Genomic DNA, 21,786 nt, shown 5'->3' on the forward strand with positions numbered 1-21,786 from the left:
AACAAAAATGAACCCCGCTCAGTTAAATTGGAATTTTAGATAGTGCGTGGGACATGCTTCTGCTAAGAAGAATTATTTGCTGTTAACCTGTAATTCACATTTACTTGGGTGTCCTTATTCTCCTCTCAACCTTCTCTTCTCACGTACTCTCTGAGTACATGGCAATTTTACTCATCTGTGAATTCAGGCCCCACACGCAGAGTCATTACGTACTCCCTTTTCTCATACCTTGCATTCAATGTCAGTGACTCATTTTGGTGCTTTTTTTCAAAATATTTTCAGAATCTGGACACTTCTCATGGATGCCATGTTATCCTCGTAACAAGAAAGCCATGAGTCACCGTCCATCTCCCCCTTCCCCTCCATTATTGCAATAGCTTGTAGCTATCCTCCCTGCTTTATCACTTGCCCCATTCATATGTTGCTGACACTGCAACCCCTTTTTGTTCAAAATGCACCACTGGCTTCCTCCTTACTTAGATGATAGTCAAAGGCATTAGATGGCTTGAAGAAACCTATGCCAGCTGGTCCTTCTCAAGCCTTATTCAAAAGCTCTGGCTTCATTGTCTGTGTCTCTCCACTCTCCTGCTGCCTCATTGGCTTCCTTGCTGCCCTGGGTGTGCATGGGGCTTCCCAAGCCTCAATGCCTGTGGACTCGCCCCTCCTTCTATCCTGGTCTCTCCCCCCCCCCCCCCCCCAATCTCTGCCTAGCTTGCTCCTGGCCTTCCTTGGCCCCTTCATCTCGAATTGAGTGTCACCATTCCCTACCCACTTCCTGCTTTATTTTTTCCCCCACTTAGCACTACAGTCATGTAACATATTTTACATTTTTGCTTATTCTTCTTGTTAATTGTCTTCCCCATCGCTAGAATCTAGGAGGACAGTAAATTTTGTCTGTTGTGTCTATGGGTGAACTCCCACTGTCTAAAACAGTGCCTGACACTTCATAGACAAAAGTATTTACAGAATGAGTGACTGAGCACACCCATCTCCCTGCCCAGCACACCAAGCTTTGGCCAGGCCAGCACACAGCAGCAGTTTCACCAGTTCCCTTCTAGCTTAGCATCCCGTCCTCCTACGCCCCAGAAAGTCCTCCCTGACCACCTGCCCTCCTCCAGGAAGCCTTGACTGACCCAGTCTCATCTGTTTTCCCTCTTCTTGCCTCCAGGCCCAAGCCTCAAGGGTTGGCTGAGCTGTCTGTCTGGCCTCACCTAGCATTTGCTTCCTTCCAGATGGGAGGAGGCTCTTTGCTTGGGCTGTCCGAGCTGCAAGGGTGTGGGGTATCGGGGCGGCTGGGGAAGCCAGCTGGGGCTCAGGTGTGTGCAATATACCTGAAATCAGCCTGCCATCTGCAGTGTGGGAGCTTCCGGGGCTTTGTCCCCGGGGGGAGGAGGTGGTGAGCACTGGGCATTGGGGAGTAGAGCCTCAACTGGGTCTGGGCTGCGGGGTCATGGTTCCTGAACTCTCTGTTCCTGTACATTGGCGAGATCTTGACACAGGCATCTGAGTAGATGGCTTGCCATTAGCCGAGCTGAGAAGCACAAGAATAGGAGCAGGTAGGAGAGGCAGGAGAAAATGATGGAGGTCGAGAAATGATACGTGAGTTTGTAAATCCAGCCATTTGGACGAGACCATTGGAGCTTTCTGACATGACCTGTAAAAAGCCTTTCTGATGATGCAAGTGCCCGATTGACAGTTTCGCCCCATCCCACACTCCATCCGGAACATCTCCTAGCCCTCCCAGAGCCTCCGGGGTGGGGTGTGTGTGCAAACGCAAAATGCTGCAGCTGCTGTGGAAAAAGTTTGAAAGTCCCAGAAAGTTCAGAAAGTTCAATGTAGAATTACCACACAACCCAGCAAGTCCACACCCAGGCATATATGTACTTAAAGATCTGAAAACAGGGTCTCAAACCTTTACATGAATGTTCATAATAGCACTGTTCATAATAGCCAAGACAAATGTCCATCAAAGGAAGAATGGATAAACCAAATGTGACGAATCCATACAATAGGATATGATTCATTCATAAAAGAGAATCAAGTCCTGATACATACTACAATATGGATGAATCGTGACAACATTATGTTAAGTGAAATAAGTCAGACGTAAAAGTGCTGGTCATGTATCATTTCACTTATGTTAAATACCTGCAATAGGTACATTCTTATAGACAGCGAATTGTTAGGGGTTACCAAGGGCTGGGTGGAGGGGTGGGTGGGGGTTGAGGCTTACGGTTCAATGGGTACAGAGTTTTTGTTAGAGGTGATGAAAAAGTTCTGGAAATAGCGGTGATGGTTGCACAGCATTGTTAATGCAATTAATACCACTGAATTGTGCACTTAAAATGGTAATTTTATGTTATGTATTTTTTACCACAATAAAAAAATAAAAAAAAATAAAAAAAATAGAGAGTAATGTTAGCTTTGTAGATAGAGCATCGGCCTGCAAACTAAAAGGTCACCGGTTGGATTCTGGTCAAGGGCACATGCCTGGGATGTGGGCTCGATCCCCAGTGGGGGACTTGCAAGAGGCAGCCAATCCACAATTCTCTCTCATTATGGGTGTTTATATATCTCTCCCTCTCTCTTCCTCCCTGAAATCAATAAAAATATATTAAAAAAAAAGAGAGTAGAGGGATGGAAACATGAATTTGGGAATCAACAGTATCCAGATGGTAATGAAGGTCATGGAGAGGAAAGCTTACCCAGGTAGGGTGTGAAGACTGAGGAGAGGGAACAGCTGGGACAGAGCCATGAGGACCTGGGGGTTGCTGAAGGAGGTTGGGAAGGGGGTTGGCACAGCAGGAAAACTAGAAGAGTATTGTTTATGAAGCATGGGTGTGTTAGTTTGTCTTTTGATTGCAGAAGACAGAAATCCCACTTGGATTAGTTTGGGCACAAATGGGAATTGATTGGCTTGCAGAAACATGAGAAGTGCAGGGTACTTCGGGGCACCTGGCTGAAGTCAAGTCTGGATGTGTCTAGGACTTCTCTCCTGCTTGCCTCACCTGTTGACTTCCTTCTCTGATGGGCTTTAGCACAAGGCTTTGCTCATGGTCACCAGCATCTCTCAGCTCACACTTTCCTAAGTTTGTTGCTACATGCTTTCCTAAGAAATGATTCAAGTAATCTGGGGAAGAACCCTGAGCAGCCTCACCTGGAGCATGTATCCACCCTAAGGTCACGGGGCGAGGAGCACGATTAGCAGTTTAGAGGGACAGGAGACGTGCTGGATAGATGGAACACACAAAGTATTGTTGGCACTTGGAAGAAGTTCAAGAAGGAAGCCCATCTACTCAGTCAAATGGCTCATTGCACCCACTGGGACTGGAAGCACTCTCTGGGCTTAGTGACAAAGGAATCGTAGGTGTACTTGGCAAGGGCAGAGTGGTTTGAGTGAGGTGGTGGTGCAAAGACTGGATCATAGCTGGTGGGTTGGGTGGGAGGGAGGAAGTAGAGAAAGCAAGTGCAGACCTCTGTTTCAGGAGGCATGGTTGTGAAAGCCAAGAGAGATAAGGAGGAAACCTTGGGACACATGGGGTCAAGGACAGGTTTTGTTTGTGGATGGGAGAGATGTGAGCATGCTTAAAATGCTAAGAGAGCAGGAGAGAGTTAGAGGTTACAAAGGCAGGAGAGAGTAAGGAGGTGGGGGAGATTAGAGCATTAATAGGAGTAGGCTCCCCATTTTCTACTGTGTAGGGGAAAAGAGGAAGGACCTGTGTGGACACTGATTAGTCTGTAGGTCTGGTGGCCATTGACAGGAGGACATTTTTCTGGGATAGCTTCTAATTTCTTTGAGAAGTGGGATAAAATCAAAATGTAACTGGCTAGAAAGTTTGAGGAAAGTGCAAAGGCTGAGAAGGCTACCACCATGCAAAACAGCAGAAAGATCAAAGCAGAGAAGGATGAGGTCTGTCAGATTGTGCAGGAGAACAGGAATCACTCTGGTCATGTGATTTGCTCTAGCAGAACCTAGCACAGAGTGTAGAGATGGGAAAGCAGTTGAATTGATCTGGGCTTGGAGTTTGGCTAAGAAGGAGGGGCAGAGGGACAATGGGGATATTCGTAGGAAAGCAATTCATTCCAGTCATTATCTCAGCAATTATTTAATACCCTTTTCCTGGATACCTGGCATAGTGCAGGGCCTGAAGATATTTTGGCAAACTGGACAGGTACTGTTCCTGCCCTCATAAAGCTTGCAGTTTAGCAGGGAGAGCAGATATCAATTTAGAAGTTTCCATGTGAGATGAGGTGGTGTGAGATGATGAAGCATAGGTTTAGGCTGGATACAGGAGGAAGCAAATGGAGGGGGTTAGCAGATTGGGAGAGGGTTGCAGGGTTGGGTCTGGAGGTACCTATAAAGGTCACCTGTTGATCTGTTGAACAAACATAAATAGATGTTGAGGATGGAGCTAAGTGAGAGAGTGGGGGTGACACAGGCCAGTGAGCCAGGACAAACAGAATAGGTAAACTGAGACAGATAGTTAAACAGCAGTTTGTAGTCATCTAATAAATCTTATCTTCCTTAAACCTAAAAAAGAGTCAATGGTTTGCACTTCTCCCCAACCAGGTGCCATTTGCCAACCATACCCAAGGAGAGATGGAGTTAAGAGAATAAATCTCATTTTGGTTCATCTGCATAAAGCTGGTGAATATTCTATTGAAAACCTCTCCTGCCCGGCCACCGGCATGGCTCCGTGGTTGAGCATTGACCTATGAACCAGGAGGTCTGTTCAATTCCTGGTCAGTGTATGTGGCCAGGTGGTGGGCATGATCCCCAGTGTGGGTCTTGCAGGGGGCAGCTGATCAATGGTTCTCTCTCATCATTGATGCTTCTGTCTCTCTCTCTCCCTCCCTTCCTCTCTGAAATCAATAAAGACATATTAAAAAAAAGAAAGAAAAGAAATCCTCTCCTAAGCACCCAGCCTTTAAAACTCCTCAAAACAAAGGTCCCGCATGCTCTCTGTCCCCCAGGAACATGCCCATGCCTTCGTTCCCCTTCTTCCCCCAAAGGCATCCATCTCCTAAACTCTAAGGGATTTTACAAGGCTAACAACCAGGGTGAGCAATGAGCAGTGGCAATTCATCCCAGGCAACCCCCTTTCCCCCCCTCCCCATTCCTGTCAATAAGGCCCTCTTTTCTATGACTTCTTATTGACTCAAAGTAGACCAGTCTAATAGGTTCATTTCCCAGCCCTTCTTTGTCTCACTGTCCCCAGCTTTAATAAATGTCCTCTAAAATTCACCTGGACTCATTATGAAATTTTTCCTTTATGAAGTCAGGAACCCACACACTACCAGCTGGCCCTAAGCAGACCCATTTCCATCTAAGTCCCCTCTTTGGTAACAGGGGGAATCTGTGATTAGAGAATGAGATGACTGCACCTGTCTCACTGTTTCTTCCTTCCTCCCATTACAATAGCTGACCTGTCATCTTCCTGGTGAAGCCCGAGTCTCCATCTGGGCTCTGTACTCCATTCCCTCTGGCTCTCTTGGGTCCCTTGATGATCTTTCCCCTCCACTGGATTTAGCTCACCTCCATTTAAATATTTCCAATTCTCTTTAAAAAATATTTTTATTGATTTCAGAGAGGAAGGAAGAGGGAGGGAGAGAGACATAGAAACATCAGTGATGAAAGAGAATCATTGATTGGCTGCCTCCTGCAGACCCCCACTGGGGATCGATCCCACAATCGGGCATGTGCCCTTGACTGGCATCGAACCCGGGTCCCTTCAGTCCACAGGCTGACACTCTGTCCACTGAGCCAGACCAGCTAGGGCTTTCCAGTTCTCCTTTATTGTAAAAGAAAATTTCTTGACTGTCTCCATTTTCTTGCAATTAACACCCTTTCATTTTCTATTCTTGCAGCCACCATTTTCCAATCAGTTGTCCACACTTGCAGTCACCAGTTGCTTGGCCTTCACTGTGCCCTCATTTCCCTGTCCCTTCTAGTCTTTGATGATAGTCCTACCATGTATATCAATGACCATCTTTGTTAATCTAATGAACACTTTTCATTCCGTATCTGATTTGACCCATGGCTGTATTTGACCTTAATGATCACTTTCTCCTCTAGAAACTTCTCTTCTAGAACCCTCTATTTCTAGAAACTTCTCTAGAACACTTGTCTCTTGGCTTCTGTGACATCATCTTCCTCCCCTGTGACATCATTCTCTGAGCTTCTATGATATCTATTCACTCCACGGTCCCTTTTTGGCTGGCTTCTCCCCATTCTACTTGGCCTTTTAAGCCTCCATCCTAGAGCATTTTCTCATCTCTCCCCCTGAGTCTCTATACAGTGTTAGCCACTCTCAAGGTTCTAATTTCCACCTACTGTTGAGGCCCAAATAGAAAGTGTCTCCAAGTAAAAAGCAACCCCTATATTCCCTATGAGGGGACTCTCCAAAAACTCTGGGGTCTGACTTGAACACAAACTTTTAGCATGGTTGAAGTAATTTATTAACTTAGTTTGCTATACACTTCAAAAATCACATATTACATAAACAGTGTAGTAAGATGTGTTATTTTACATCCCACTCACATTTCATGAAGCAATTTTATTTAAGTTTTTAACATTCTTTTATACCTGTGTCAATATTCATTAAGAGTTTGTTATCATTAACCTTTCACAGAACACACAAACTTTGTGTTTGCTCAAATATTTGTGAAACAGCACGTTTTCAATCTGTGTATGATGCTGGGAACTTTATTCATTGCCACAAAAGCCTGGTTGCATAATATTAGGATGCATGAATTAAAAACAAATCTGGTAGGTGCGTATTTGTCAGCTCCACAACATAACTACTTCCTTTATTGCTCTTTAAGTGGTTTTTAAAAAGGGATTGCTTAAAAAGACAATACTTGCAACACCCCATAGGAATAATGATTGAGTCTGTGTGCAATGTGTTTGCCTCCACTTTTTTTCTGATTCTGCCATGACACCTCCATGAAAATCCAGAACTTCATTGATTGAGGTTATTTCAGGCTAATGAGATTCCCCAAAGAGAATTTTGCTATTCAAAAGGCAGTAATTGAGAGCATGCACCATGATGTAGACTTCTCATAAGGACTTGAGTATAAGATAAATCCTGCTTACGTGAGGGATAATTTTGGAGCAAAAACTTATCTTATATTCAGGTGTTTTGCTGACAACCCCCAATCCATATCTCCTGACCAGTCCTTTCCCCCCTTCTATCCAACAGCCTACTAATCATTTCCACCTGGGTGCCAATCGCTGTTCTAGATGCTGGTGGGTAAAGGCGGGGGGACAGGACAGGGTCCCTGTTCTCAAGGAGTGCATCCCAGTAGGATAACAGAGAGAAAAGCATGTAAACAATGAAGAACATGTCATATACCAGTAAATGCTATGAAGAAGATCAAATGGGGTCATGTGTCAGAGTGACTGTGTGTAGTGTGTTTGCTTCATCTGGAAAGAATGGGTCAGAGAGGATGTTTGAGTTGAGAAGTGAACACTGAGGAGACAACCATGTGAAGGTCTGGGTAAGAGTGTTGTCAGCAGAAGCTAGTGAAAAGACCTTGAGATGGGAGAAGGCCAGTGTGAGCATGGGGAAGGGGAGGACTCAGGGAAATGAGTTTGGAGAAGCAGCCAAGGCCTAACCTTGCAGGTCATGGAAAAGAGTTTGGTTTGTTTTCATTTTTATGGCCACGATGGGAAGTCATTTGGAAGTCAAATATTTTATGGATTTTTTTTTTTTTTTGATCAGCTGCCTCCTACACACCCGCTTACTGGGGATGTGCCTGCAACCAAGGTACATGCCCTTGACCAGAATCAAACCTGGGACCTTTTAGTCAGCAGGCTGACACTCTATCCACTGAGCCAAACCGGTTAGGGCCATTTGGAGGGTTTAAGCAAGGGAGTGACTTGACTGATCTGATTTACATGATAGAACGATTTCTCAGGCTGCCACATGGAACAAGAATTGCAGAGAAGCTAGAGTTAGAGGCAGGGAGCCATCTGGGGCACGTATCCAGGTGTTCAATGAGGTGGCTTGGCCTGGGATAGAAGCATTGGAGATGGTAGGAAGGGAATAGACTTTGATCATATTCTGGAATTATATCTAACATGACTTGCTAATTAATGATGGATACAATTATGAAGAAAGAGAGATCTCGGTTTTTGAATTGAGCAGTTGGATGAATGGGGATGTCATCTTCCAAGATGGGGAAGACAGGGAGACAACATGTTGTGGGGATTAGGAGGCCAGTTTTTGGTTACCAGAAAGAATTTGAATACATAAGAGTAAAACTCCTGGGAGTAGTTGGGTCTGAACATATAAATGTGGGAGTAATCACTTTATAGATGGTTTTATAGATGATACTGGACAAGATCACAGAGGGGGTAAATATATATTTAAAGAAAGGAAAAGAGAGTAGAGAATTGCTTCCTGGGGCATCCTGCTCTTAGAGACCATCAAGAGGAAGGAGAGGCATCAATGGGGATCAAGAAAGAGCTATTGGTGAGGTAGAAAAAAGCCAGGCAAGGATACTGCTTGAAGCCAAGGGAAGACAGTGTTTAAGGAGGGAGCTCTCAAGGTCAAATGTTGTTGAGGGAGTAAGATGTGGACAAAGAACTGACCATTTTGATTTGCCAATTTATTGGCCATTGGTGACCTTAAAAAGAGTAGTCCTGACTAGGATGGGTAAATGTGGTGAGGGAGAGAAGATAGCAAGTGTAGAGGATTTATTTATTTATTTATTTATTTATTTATTTATTTAGTAAAAGGGGCAGTAGCTAGAGAAGGATGTGGTGTTAAGAGGGGATTGAGAAATAAAAAAATGGGAAAGAGAAGGCTGGGCAGCACCTGGGGCTCCAGAGACACCCTGGCCCGCCCCACCAGGTGGGCATTCCTGGCTGTTAAAAAAAAAAAAAAAAAAAAAAAAAAGGGAGAGAGGAAAACAACATATTTACAGAAAGGGACTATGGAGCAACAACTATGAAACAGACCAGAGTAAGTGAGAGGTGATGGGGCCCAGTGTCCAAGCGAAGAGGAGATGTATCCAGAGCAGAGACCCCTCATCCATGTTTACTAGGGAGAAGGCAGAGTGAATGGGCACTCATGCCAGGGGGTTGACAGACTTGGTGGGGATGGGGGAGATAACTTAGTGCTTGCTTATTGCTTCTATTTCCTGGAGGCATATAAGGCCTGGCCAGCAGCGGAAATGGAAGATTAGAATGGGAGCTAGAGGTTTTGGGAGGGGAGAAAGAGAGATACAGTCATCTTTGAGAATAGTGTTAAAGTTTTAGGAAAACGTAGCATTTTTTGGAGGTGCTGAGTTCCCACACGAGGTTGTGGTCAGAAGTCTCCATTGAAACCATTCAATCCAGGTGCTCTGTAATAGGTGCCACATGGAGAGCTGGGCTTAACTGGAGTTAGGGTCTTGCCTGGTGAGTAACTACAGAAGCACTGAAAGGCAAGGGATGGAGGATATCTACAACCAGCAATTGCATGTGATCTATGGAGTCCAAGATGGGAAAGGATGAGAGGATGTGAAGGGGGTGATGGATGGTGGAATGGTGCTGGGTTAACAGATGGGATTGCTGGAGTGGGAGGCAGAGTGAGTGAGCTGGATAGATAGGAGATGATGCAGCTCTTGATATAGGAAAGGTCTAGGGTGTGAGCACTCATGTGGGTGGGTTCAATGGGTGGAGAAAAAGATGGTTAGAAGCAAGGAAGTTAAGGAACTGAGAGGTCAAGGTGTTGGATGTGAAATCATCAAGAATGATAATAAGCGTAATAATCAAAAGATACATTGAGCCAAGGGCTGAGATGGTCCATGAGTGAGAGGAGATAAAGAGATCTTATTTGTGTCTCAGACTCAGCCCTGTCTGAAACCTGCTCCTCCCCTGGGTAAATGCACCACCACCCAGAGCCAGAAACTTGGGCGTCACTTTGATTTCTGTCTCAAACTGATTCCCCACACCCAATCAACCATCAAATCTTTTTGATTCTATCTTGCAAACATTTCTTAAACCCAGCTACTTCTTTCCATTCCCACTGTGTACACCCTAGTTTGGGCCACTGTTTCTCAAATGGATTATTAGTGTCAGTTCCCAAATAGGTAGCCATCCCTGCTCTGGCTCCTTTCTCTGCGCTGTAACCACAGATACTGCAAATTAGACCATGTTACTTCTGTGCTAAATCTCTACACTGACTTTTCATTGTCTTTAGGGTAAAGTCCAAAACCATTAACAGGGTTTTACAAAAAAAGCCCTGCATGACCTAGTTACTCTCTTCTTCAGCCTGACCCCTCACTTGGTTGACTCTCCCTTTTTAGGTCTTTTATGTTCTGGCCCTTCTGCCTGGAATCCCCTCCCTGTGTTGCTTGGCAAAATCCTCCTCTTTCTTTAGGTGTCAGCTTAAGAAATCTCAGGGAATTTTTTCCTGGATGCCTGGATGTTCTGGATGTTGGATTCACCTTCCCCTGCTCCTAGCACCCCATGCTTCCCTAGGACACCAGGATTTTAGAAGCCTTTCTTTTCATAAAATGGAAGCTCCATGAAGTCAGGGATTGTGTTTGATTCTCCCCAGGTGTGTCCTCAGCACCTAGCTTGGGGCCTATCACATAAAAGTGGACAATAAATACTTGTTGATTTGAATTAAGTGGAAGATTCTAGAAGTGTAGCAGTTCTGAGTGAAGACGAAGTCTGGGGTGTGGTCCTGTGAGTATATAGCTAAATGGAGTGGAGGAGGAGGTCATGAGAGAATAGGAGTGCATAGAATTAAAAGGACAGAGTCATACACAGGTGGTCACCATGACCTCGGGCTGTGAGAGAATACCAGAAGACCAAGTCATGTGCCCAAATCTCTCTCTCTCTCTCTCTCTCTCTCTCTCTCTCTCTCTCTCTCTCTCTCTCTCTCTCTCATTCATTGGAGTGACATTGGTTAATAGGATCGTGTAGGTTTCAAATCTTTAAGGGAATGAGAAGTAGGTGGCAGCAATGTGGGCCAGCAGAAGATGGAAGAGAAAGATGGCAGGGGCCTAAGCTAAACAAAGAGTTTTCAAGAAGGTGGAGGTAGAAAGGTCTGAGAGTGGTAATGAGGGCAGTATCAGGGTCTGGAGAGTGTGGGTGGGATGAAGATAAGAGTAAGATGACTGAAATGTTATCCAGGCCCTTCTGGAGCCCTCAGGGTGATCAGATAGTGTTCCATCCTTGTTTGGGTCAATGGCCCAGAACTTGAAACCTCTGGGAACACTACACATGAAGAGGACTGCCATAAAAGTTGTCAGGTCCCAGGATGCTCTCCCAGAAGCAGCCCCTGGAATGGGAAATCTGGGATCTCAGAGGGAGTTGACTATGGTTAGTCCACTGGTCTGCACATGGGAACTACCTTGGTCTGAGAAGTGTGGAGGTTACCTGGTTTTGAACTGGTTTTTCTTTGGAGGTAGAGTTGCCCTTGATTTCTGAAGTTCAGTAGATGGTATTGGGCACCCTTCCCATACCTCTGTTCTGAGGACACCCATTCTCCAGCTGCTGTGAATGTTGGTCACTCATGGCACATGCCCAGGGTGAATTGATCTTGACTGGGCAGGAGCCACCACCTCCTTCTGCCCTCCTGTCCTCAAGGTGACTTTGTAGCCAATCACGAACTGATTTGAAAGTTTCAAAGCCTGATGCCTTTGCCTTCAGTGGGGACAGCTCTATAGTGGGCTTTATGATCCAAAGGTCCCTTACTCCATAAGGCTCAGGCCAAGGCTAAGCTTCCACGAGCACATACCCTGCTCAGCTCTGCCCCTTCCCTATCCCGCTTCCCTTGCTCCTTCCTTCACATGCACACAAACTCCTGTTGCTGGCTCTGCTTCCCAGGACCCTGATCTTGTCCCATAATCCGGGTTGAACATGGAAGCTCTCTATTTGACCACAGGGGCCACAGCCTCCATAGACTCATCCCAGACTCTGTGTGGATTTAGGTCTCCTCCATCCCTAGGCCGAAGTTTCCTCACCTATGAATGAGAACTTTAGGCTGGCCTTAGTTAGTAAAACAACAACACAACATACATACAAACAAATTAAGAGAAAACACTTTGCCGAACTTTCTGGGTGAGGTGTGGTAGACGATTCAGATGAGCAAGATCCAGTTCTTTCCGCCACACAGCTCACAGCCCATTTACTCAGTTCACAAGCATTTATTGGAGGCAGCCGGGCCTAGATGACTCAGCGGCCTGCCCTGCCCTGCCCGTAAAGGGCTCACAGACTGATGGAGAGAAACGACTGCTCCAATTTGGGGAAAATAACAGAGGCAGAAGCTAGACTGGTGCTTGGAGAAGGTGGTAAAGGCTTTCTCTGAGGTTCTAGGAAGTATCCGAGAGGAGGGAGAAAGGGCATTTCAGGCAGAGGGAACAGCATGTCTGTAGGCACAAGGCATAACACAGCATGCTGTGTCTGGTTGGGGAACCAGGAGCCCTTTGGTATTATTGATGGGTACAAGGAGGGAGGAAGCAGGTGAGGTTGGGGAGGCCAGGGGGGGTCCAGGTTTAGGGAAATGGTGGGTGGTGGTAGAAGATTTTTTTTACTTATTTATTTAAAATATATTTTTATTGATTTCAGAAAGGAAGAGAGAGAGATAGGAACATCAACAATGAGAGAGAATTATTGATTGGCTGCCTCCTGCATGCCCCCTATTGAGGTTGACCCGCAAACCTGGGCATGTGCCCTTGAACGGAATTGAACCTGGGACCCTTCAGTCTGCAGGCTGATGCTCTATCCACTGAGCAAAACCAGCTAGGGCATATTTTATTTTATTTATTTTATTCTTTCCATCACCATTTATCCCCTCTATGCCCTCTTTTTCTTCCACCCTAGAATTTTTAATGCAGAAGGAACAACATGGTCAGATTCCTATACAGAAAAACCACTCTGTCCTTATAGTGGAGGGCAGAGGGGAGGGGCCCAGTGAGATGTTAAGACTGTGGGTTGGGAAAAGAGGGGCAGACTCAGGGGGCATTGCAGGGCTGCAACAGTGGGATTTGGTGCTGCATTGGGATGTGGGGTGTGAGGGGTTGAGGAGATGGGAGGGGATGAGGATGGCAGTCTAGCTCCTGGCTTGGACAACTGGCAGTGCCCTTCACGGGGTGTGGCATGGTCTATGAGGAGGGCAGGTTTGGGACCTGCTGAGGGGAGATGCCCCGGGGCCTCCTGGAGGGTCGCCCTGTGGGCGGTTGGTGGGCGCTCTGGGATTCAGGCAGGTCCAGGCTGGAGGTGAGGTTTTGGAAGTTGCCAAGGTCTGAGTAGTGAGGTGGGGGTGGAGGAGAATGAGGGAATGTGTATCCAGGAAAGAGAAGGAAAACTCCTCAGACTGGAGGATCTGTGAGGGACCCTTTGGCTTGGATGCTCTCAATGGGCTTCTGGCCTGTGGGGATATGCCTCCTCAACACCCTGGCAGATTCTCATCCTGGACTTGCTCTCAGCACCATCCACTTCCACTAGACCTCCCCTCCTCCCCTCAGAGGGCACTCACCCACCCGGGACCTGTGCTGGGAGAGTCAGGGAGGCTGGATGGGGAGGCAGTGGCCTCCTGAGCATCACACATTCATCTGAAGAACGCTCGCTGAGAACTGACCTGTGCTGGACCCAGGGTCTCTTGGGGTCCCTTTCCTGCCTGGCCAGTTGGTTACAGAGTCCAGAAACCCCTGGATACGTCTCTGCCTTTGGTATTCCCCACCATGTCCTGAGGGCACACTTCGTATATGTGTGTTTGTGTATGTGTGTGTGTGTGGTGATGGCTGAACCAGGATCTGATGTTCCCAGGCTCAGGTGCCCATTGTGTGGTCCTGGCCTCCTCTCCAAGGTAGTTGTGACCCCCTCTGCTCTCTACTCATCACTCCCCACCTGGTCTGCAAGGTGCTGAGAAAAATCACATTTATTAAGGGTTTTGACATCCCCTATTGCCATATATCAAATGCCTGCCATGAAACCTTCTTCCCCTGGGGCTCAGGGCCCTGAGGCAGCACTGCCCCCCCAGGGCTGGCCCCTGGCTCGGCTTCCTGAGCCCCAACAGCCCCCTTCCTCGCATGCCTCACTGCATCAAGTGCCACTGCCCTGTGTGGCCTCGGGGAGCAGGTGGGGGACGTGGTGGTCCCTGTTGCCAACCTCACAGGTCACGGGTACCCACCTGCATCCACCACGGCCGAGCTGGCCTTCATTAGGACAGAGTTCCCATCTTGGGGGTGGTCTCCCTGGGAGAGGGCATAAGGGGGGCACGAATCGTGCAGGCGACTCCGGCGCCGAGACCGGTGGCGCCTGGGGCCCACAATCTCCAGGCACCTCTTGCCCACCAGGTAGGCAACCTCACTGAGGTTGAGCAGGATGCAGATCACAGCCGTGGCCACCATGAAGTAGGTGAAGACCTTCTTCTCCGTGGGCCGGGATATGTAGCAGTCCACGGTGTGGGGGCAGGGCGGCTGGGAGCAGGCCACCACGCGGGGCATGTCGTAGTGGCCCTCGTAGAGGCGGTGGAAGGTGTAGAGGAAGCCGGAGTCCACGGCGGCCTTGAAGACGAGGCTCAGCAGGTAGGTCCACCAGAGGCCACCCCGCTTCTTGCTTGGGTTGTCGTACAGGGACGGGGCGTTGGGCCCGTGCTTCAGGCGGTACCTCCGCTCCCGCTCCTCCCTGTAGGCCACGTGCATGACCACCAGCAGCGAGGGGCAGGTGACCAGGATGAGCTGCAGGGCCCAGAGGCGCACGTGGGACACGGGGAAGAACTCATCGTAGCACACGTTGGGGCAGCCTGGCTGCTTGGTGTTGCAGATGAAGTCCTTCTGCTCGTCATCCCACACGTCCTCCGCTGCCACCACGAACACCAGCACCCGGAAGATGAACACCACTGACAGCCAGATGCGGCCGAGCGCTGTGGAGTACTTGTTGACCCCACTCAGGAGGCCCTGCAGGGACCCCCAGTTCATGCTGGTGGCTCCTCACGCGCCCACTCAGAGAACCTGGAAAGGGGTGCCCTTTATTAAAGGTGTGATCGGCAGAACTCTTTCACAACCACAGTGTCCTCATGTCCTCACTCGCTATGACTTGGCGGGGCAGGGATTGCCACTGGCCCCATTTCACAGGGAGCGAACTAAGGCCCAGAGAGGCACAGCCGGAAGTGGCGGAGCTGGTCTTGAACTTCTGTCTTCCAGTTCCAAAATCAGGGGATATTTTATTCTATAAAGTAATAGATACATGTGAGGGATAATCGTCCTGCCAACCTCTGACTCCTTTCAGCCCTGTGGGTCACCGACTTCTAGAGAAGCAGGAAGGTGTGGATGAACTGATCCACTCTGCCGTTCGCTCCAGGGCTGGACCAGGGCAAGAGGGAGGGATGTGTGTCTTTATCCTCCAGTTTCCTCCAATAGGAGCCAGGCCCTGAGCCTTCCTATCAACCTCTTAGGCACACACTTGAGTGATATCCATTCTCATTCCTTCTCTCTGGCCCCAGGACATCCCCACCTTGACTTTCCCTCCCAAACCAAACAGGCTCTCTCTTTGGAACAATGGTGGCTTGGCATCATCCTGGCCCACCCAGTCCCCACCCTCTGGGTGCTGGTCCCGTTTGCTGACTGTCCTGACCACAGTGGGTTCCTCTGGAATTACTACCATTGTGGCTTTAGGGGAGGGACTGGGGCAGGGACAGAGGCGGGATTCTGGCACTGTCCTCCCCCCATTTACCTTTTCTCTCATGGTCATCCCCTTCTGCATTTGCTTAGTGGCTGTTTGCTAGCCATATCTCCTATTATTTCCACTCAGGTCCCTGTCCTGGGTGCTCCATCCTCCACATCCCCTAATTGGAGTATCATCATGTTCCATCTCTGACCCAGTCCCTCCTCTGTCTGTCTCAGATCTCAGTGTCTTCAGACCTCATGCCTTTGAGACATTTTCTGAGCATCCTCCTTCTCTCATGGACACTCAGATGGTCTATTTAATATCTTCTATGCCAGACTACCGTTCTGGAGGGCAGCTCCGTGTCTTATCATCTCTGTATCCACAGGACTCAGCACTGGGCCTGGCCCAGTGAACACACAATGTTTGCTAAACCAAATAGGAACACCACATCTTCCTGAGTCTCTCCTCTGGTCCTCTGTTCTCTATTCAGTCTGGAAGGACATTCATTCCCCTCTTTGGGGCTTCCCTGTTTTCCCCCCAGGGATTCTCAGTCCCCTCTGCTTTTCCCTGGAGCCCAGCCCACAACCAAGGTTCCCTGGGATCCTCAGACCTGTTGGCCTCTGTTTCCCAGCCCAGCCTCCTGCCCAATTTGGTCCTCACCTCCCTTGGGTCCCGAAGCTTCTCTCCAGTCCCTGGGCTGGCCCGTCTGCCTACGGGCCTCCTAGAGGCAGCTTTTGTTCTTTACTGCCCTGCTGGGTGGGGCTTTCTGAGCCAATGAGCCAAGGAGAGTAAGCGGGTGGGCAGGCAGGCTGGCGGACTTCCCCGGGCACATATTCAGAGCAAACACCTGTGGCTCTTTTCTTCTGGCCCACGCCTTCCCCAGCCTGGCTGGGCATGGCTGGGTCGAGCTACCTGGTCTGGCAGGTATGTGGGTGAGACTGCAGTGAGGAGCGGGGGTGTGTGTGGCGGGAAGGAGGGGAAGTATGGGGGTCTGGAGCAGGAGCCTGCCTGGTATCCTCATTCTCCAGACCCAGGCCAGAAACAATGGCATTGCTCCTGTCCACTTTTTGTTGCTTTGTTGCCCCCTGTCCCCAGGCCTCCCTCCTGCCCCTTTCTCTGGAAGGCTGGTTCTGAAGTCCTCAGCAGTTGACATTTATGGAAAGGGGCAATCTTAATTCAGCCTCCTACCGTGGTGGGGCATTTCTAGGGACTAGAGCTTGGGCTGCTGGTAAGGTGTGTAGGGATGGGAGGGGCTGGCTGTGTTCTAAAAGAGGGGACCTACTGCCCTGGTGGAGACAAGGAGTGCAGGTGGGCGGCATGACATGCCCCAGATATCAGTCCTGTGGCCAGGCCTCCGGGGAAGCTGGAGTGGACCCAGTGGGACCCAGTGGGAGTGCAGAGGGGCCTCAGGGCAGTGAAGGTTAATGTGTAGCCAGGGAGGGGCTCTGCCGCATTTCCCACAAGCATTTTATCCAGCGCTCCCTAATACCAATGATTAACATTTATGTGGCCTTTTACAGCCGGCTAAGCCCATGCACAACCATGAGCTCATCAGTCCTCTGAACAGCCCCACAGGTGCATTCACCCATTTGGACAGGAGCCGCAGTCCCTTTCCCAGAGTCCCGATGAAACCTGGGCTGGAATGCAAGCCTTCTGATGCCAGTCCTGAACTTCGGCTGCCCCACGCCGCTCCCCAGGCTCTAAGATGCTTGCTCTTTGCAGGCCTGACACTGCAACAGGAGCAGGCAGCATGCCCCCTAGGAGTGCTGGGCACCCTTGCTGGGGGAGAGCATGGCCCCCATCTGGCTGGACCAAGGGCAGAGAGAGTGACCGAATGACCCAATAAGGGTCACAAAGGCCGAGGAAGCAAAGGGCACCTTGAATCAGCGGAGGAGTGAACTTTTTAAAAATTTATTTAATATTTTATTGATTTTTTTACAGAGAGGAAGAGAGAGGGATAGAGAGTTAGAAACATCGATGAGAGAGAATCATCAATAAGCTGCTTCTTGCACACCCCCTACTGCACATGTGCCCGCAACCAAGGTACATGCCCTTGACCGGAATCGAACCCAGGACCCTTCAGTCCGCAGGCTGATGCTCTATCCACTGAGCCAAACCGATTTCGGCAGGAGGAGTGGACTTTTATTAATCCCTAGCCATGGGTCCCACACACGAAAGTGGGTTGCACATCTGTTCTCTAATGAAACTCTCCCTCATAGCAACCATCCAATGAGGTGGCGCCACCATCTCCATTTTACACCAAAGGAAACGGAAGTGCCCAAGGCCACACAGCTGGGCAGGTGGCGGGAGCTCCCTTCCCACCGCCAAGGCTGCACCCGTGACAGATGCTGGGCCCACCCGGCCAGCCCAGCGCAGGCAGCCCCTCACAGGATGGTTTTCTTCACATAGTCCCGAGCGAGGTCTGGTAAGAGAGGAGGGGGAGCGTCTGAGCCCAGGAAGATGAGGTCCCCGGACAGGAGGTCCTGCTGTTTGCAGGGAGAGGCGCCAGCCATCCTGGCTCTCCTTGCAGCCATGCACTCCCGGCACCTCTTGCTCACCAGGTAGGCCAGCTCCACGAGGTTGAGCAGGATGCATACGGCGGCTGTGACGACCATGAAGAGGGTGAAAATGTTCTTCTCCGAGGGCTTGGAGATGAAGCAGTCCACGATGTTGGGACAGGGGGCCGCGTGGCACTTGACCACCGGGGGTAGGGTGTATCTGGGGTAGAATGAGTGGAACACGTAGAGGAAGGTGATGTCTATGCCGGCCTTGAACACCAGGCTGAAGACATAAGTCCACCAGAGCCCACCCCGCTTCTTGCCGGGGTTCTGGTAGAGGCGCCCGCCCTCCTCCCCCACTGCCTCCTGGTGCTTCTTCTCCCGCGCCTCCCGGTAGGCCACGTGCATGACCACCAGCAGTGAGGGGCACGTGACAAGGATGAGCTGCAGGGCCCAGAGGCGCACGTGGGACACGGGGAAGAACTCGTCAAAGCAGACGTTGGAGCAGCCTGGCTGGCGGGTGTTGCAGTCGAAATCCTTGTGGTCATCACTCCACACACGCTCCGCTGTCACCAAGTACACCAGCACCCGGAAGATGAAGACCAGGGACAGCCAGATGCGCCCGAAGGCCGTGGAGTACTTGTTGACCCCACTTAGGAGCGACTCGAAGATCCCCCAGTTCATGGTGGATCCAGGTGTCGGCTGCTGCTGCTGCTGCTGCTGCTGGGGAATGATAGTAAGAGTCCCCCACATTTATCAAGTAGTCACTGGGAGCACTTTAGAGAAACATGTCATCGTCTCTAATCCTCGCAGCCCCAGAGGAGCTAGGTTCTATCACTGAGCCTATTTTACAGATGGAGGAAACTGAGGTTTAGAGGGGTGATACAAGGTTACACAACTATTAGGTGCAGAGCTGGGATTGGAGCCTAAGTAGTTAAGTAAAGAACCCAACTCTTATCCATAAAAGTGGGTGAAGGCGAGTCCAGGGAGCCCCTCAGTCCTCTCAGGGCTTGTGGCTCTGGCCTTGCAATCCTGCAGAGCCAAGGCTTACGTAGACGGGACATTCTGCCTTCTCCCTCTGCTCCAGCCCTGGCCCTCCTCCTCAGGGGGGTGAGCCTTGGGAAGACTTCTCTCCTTTCTGGGCACTGCTCACTGCTCTTAGGCAGCCCCTCCCCAGGGAACCTGCTCTTTGCCTTTTCTTTGACTTGGTGGATTAGGTTGGAGAGGAGGCTGGAAACTTGCCCACAAACTTCCACCTGGTCTAACACTCAGTTGAATTATCTAGAACGCATCCTGCTCAGGTGCAACTCACCTGAAGCAAGGCCAATGGCAATCCAGCTGAAAGATAAGATAGGGGTCAACGGCTCTCTTTATACAATAAACTTTCTCGAGTAGCCTGGTAATGCAGTGTTTACCAAACTGGTGTTCCATGGAACCCTATCCCGTAGGCTGGCTATTGGAGTAGTGAGAGAAAATGAACCGGTGTTCAAGAAAGGAAGGCAAGCCAAAACTGGTTTGGCTCAGTGGATAGAGCATCAGCCTGCGGACTGAAGGGTCCTGGGTTCGATTCCGGTCAAGGGCATGTACCTTGGTTGTGGGCACATCCCCAGTAGGGGGCGTGCAAGAGGCAGCTGATCAATGTTTCTCTCTCATCAATGTTTCTAACTCTCTCTCCCTTTCTCTCTGCAAAAAGTCAATAAAATATATTAAAAATAAATAAATAAAGATTACAACTAACATTTATTTAATGTTTAAAAAAAAAAAGAAAAAAAAGAAAAGAAAGGAAGGCGATCATTGTGAAATAGGCCCCTTTTTGTGACCAGGCGAATGGACTCACAGGGTGAATCTCCCACAGGGGGACAGAATATACAGTATTGTCCAGACTCCTTTGACCACAGAATCCATTTTCATCATCCTATGGAATAGCCTTATCAAGACACCAAAATGGGAGATGCTGCTGACGTTACTCCTGCTGGCGAGTCTGGTGTGCTAGACACAGGACTCAGGTTTACCTCCATGTAAGGAATGGGACTGCTGTTCAGAGTGACGGGCACCCACTTTCTCTCTTGGAATTCTTCTGGCTGGTACTTCCCGGGAGAGGCCAGGCACTAGTCCCACCCTGCCGGTCCCCAGGACCTAGGGAGCTTGTCCGCACAGCCTCTCTCTTTAAGGGGCTCCTGATGCCCTGCTGACTGCTGGTCTCAGCTGAAGGTCACCAGGCTGTCTGACCCCTAGGACCTGCAGCAGTCAAGCAGGGTAATGGTGAGAGCCAATACTTGTTGGGTGTTTATGCGGCACCAGGCTCTGTTCTGAGCCTTTTGCATGAATCAATGCAGCAGCAACTATAGGAAAGGGTATGATACTTTTTATTCCCAATTTCTGGATGAGGAAAGTGGAGCACAGCGAGGTTAACTCATCTGCTCACAGTTATACGGCTGGTAAGTGGCAGAACTGGGATCGGAACCCAGGCAGGCTGGCTCCAGAACCCACACTCTGGGGCTAGGCCCCTTTCCTGGAAAGCTGCCTGGGTGTCTGGTCTGTGCCCACTCCCTCCTCTACCAGGTAGGTCCTGGCTGAGGGAAGCTGGGGTGTCTGCTTTCTACCCTCTCCACTGTTCTGTCTCCACCCCCTTCACCAGGAAGTGGGGCCCCTGTTGTGAATCATCAGCTAGGCTTTGCTCAGTCCTGCTAAGGGGGTGGAACTCCTGGCAGCTTCTCAGGGAATAACTAGAAGGCTCCAGCCCTGAATCCCCAGAGGCTCTAGGCCCAGCCCATGTCGGGTGGGGCAGGACAGGGCCGTGCAGGCCCAGGCAGCACTGCTCTGCTTGCCCAGCTCCCGATTTCCCTGTGAGCACCTCTCCATTCAATCCCTGCCTCCCACCTCGGCTCAGTCGGGAAAATCCCAGAGCAGAGCAGGGAGGGGCCCTTTATTTCTCCACCATCAGGACCCAGGGTGGCGGGTAAGTCCAGGCCACCTTCCTCAACTCTCCCCCAGTGAGGTTTCCGTCTGCCAGGTGTACCAAGAGACAGGGTACATTTGGGTACAGATGACCTTACCTGAGTGGCTACTCCTCAGGGCTCTCCGGCGACTGGCTCCTGACAGCCAGCAGTGGACTCAGCAGGCAGCCGGAACTCATGTCAGAACCAGAGAGGCGTGCTTGGGGAAGCCCATTCCTGGGATGGAACCCGAGAGAGTGCTGCAGTTTGGGTGTGGCGCCAGCCTAGGAAGGGGAGGAGCTGCCCTTAGCAGGGCGATTGGCCAGGCTCCACCCTTCCCAGGCTGCCTCCGAAGTGGCCCAGAAACGTAGGTATTCACTCTTCCCAGGGTGCCCAGCCCGGAATCCTGGCATCCTCTCAGGAGAGAACCACAGGTCCAATCTGACCCCCTGTTTGTCCTCCCATCCCAGGCCTTGTGTGGGAGTAACCTAGAAATTTCTGAAAATTCCCCTCTGTTACTTCTTGGTCTCCAGACTCTCCTCTTTCTCTGGTTGCTTCTCTGTGGCCTTCCATTCCCACAGCTTCAGTTACCTTTGGAAATGCTATGACTCCCAGATCTGTCTCCAACCTAACTGCCTTTGCACCACCAATTGTCCCCACTTGAATGTCCTTCTCTTACCTTCCTTCCTTCCTTCCTTCCTTCCTTCCTTCCTTCCTTCCTCCCTCCCTTCCTTTCTTCCTT

General features: G+C 49.8%; 2 protein-coding genes across 7 annotated transcripts in view; both read right to left on the reverse strand.

Moving 5' to 3' along the window:
• GJB4 (gap junction protein beta 4) overlaps positions 1-21,786 on the reverse strand; it is a 45,885-nt gene that overhangs the window by 1,572 nt on the left and 22,527 nt on the right. The window contains exons 1-2 of one of the 3 annotated variants that reach the window (XR_004989091.2): positions 16,271-17,507; positions 14,939-15,172 (exon numbers count right to left, since the gene is read on the reverse strand). Coding sequence is in view for 2 of the 3 variants with exons in the window: in XM_045584882.1 (XP_045440838.1) it covers positions 14,119-14,922 (804 nt within the window). In the remaining variant the exon portion in view is untranslated. Of the gene's footprint in view, positions 1-13,864; positions 15,173-16,270; positions 17,508-21,786 lie in introns of those variants that run through there. The other 2 variants (XM_045584882.1, XM_036444465.1) reach the window with 2 other exon arrangements.
• GJB5 (gap junction protein beta 5) lies at positions 17,739-21,335 on the reverse strand. Of its 4 annotated transcripts, none has more exons than XM_036444469.2 (2): positions 21,165-21,335; positions 17,739-18,813 (listed from the first exon to the last, which is right to left on the reverse strand). In XM_036444469.2, exon 2 carries the CDS (start codon positions 18,790-18,792, stop codon positions 17,995-17,997), a length of 798 nt encoding a protein of 265 aa, XP_036300362.1. In that variant the 5' UTR covers positions 18,793-18,813; positions 21,165-21,335; the 3' UTR covers positions 17,739-17,994. The 4 variants fall into 4 exon arrangements, with proteins under 4 accessions (XP_036300362.1, XP_045440839.1, XP_036300361.1 ...); XM_045584883.1 differs by having other exon boundaries at positions 17,739-18,831; XM_036444468.2 differs by having other exon boundaries at positions 17,739-18,816; positions 21,165-21,334.

The sequence above is a fragment of the Pipistrellus kuhlii genome, unplaced genomic scaffold, assembly GCF_014108245.1.
Source record: "Pipistrellus kuhlii isolate mPipKuh1 unplaced genomic scaffold, mPipKuh1.p scaffold_m20_p_2, whole genome shotgun sequence".
NCBI classification, from domain to species: Eukaryota; Metazoa; Chordata; class Mammalia; order Chiroptera; family Vespertilionidae; genus Pipistrellus; species Pipistrellus kuhlii.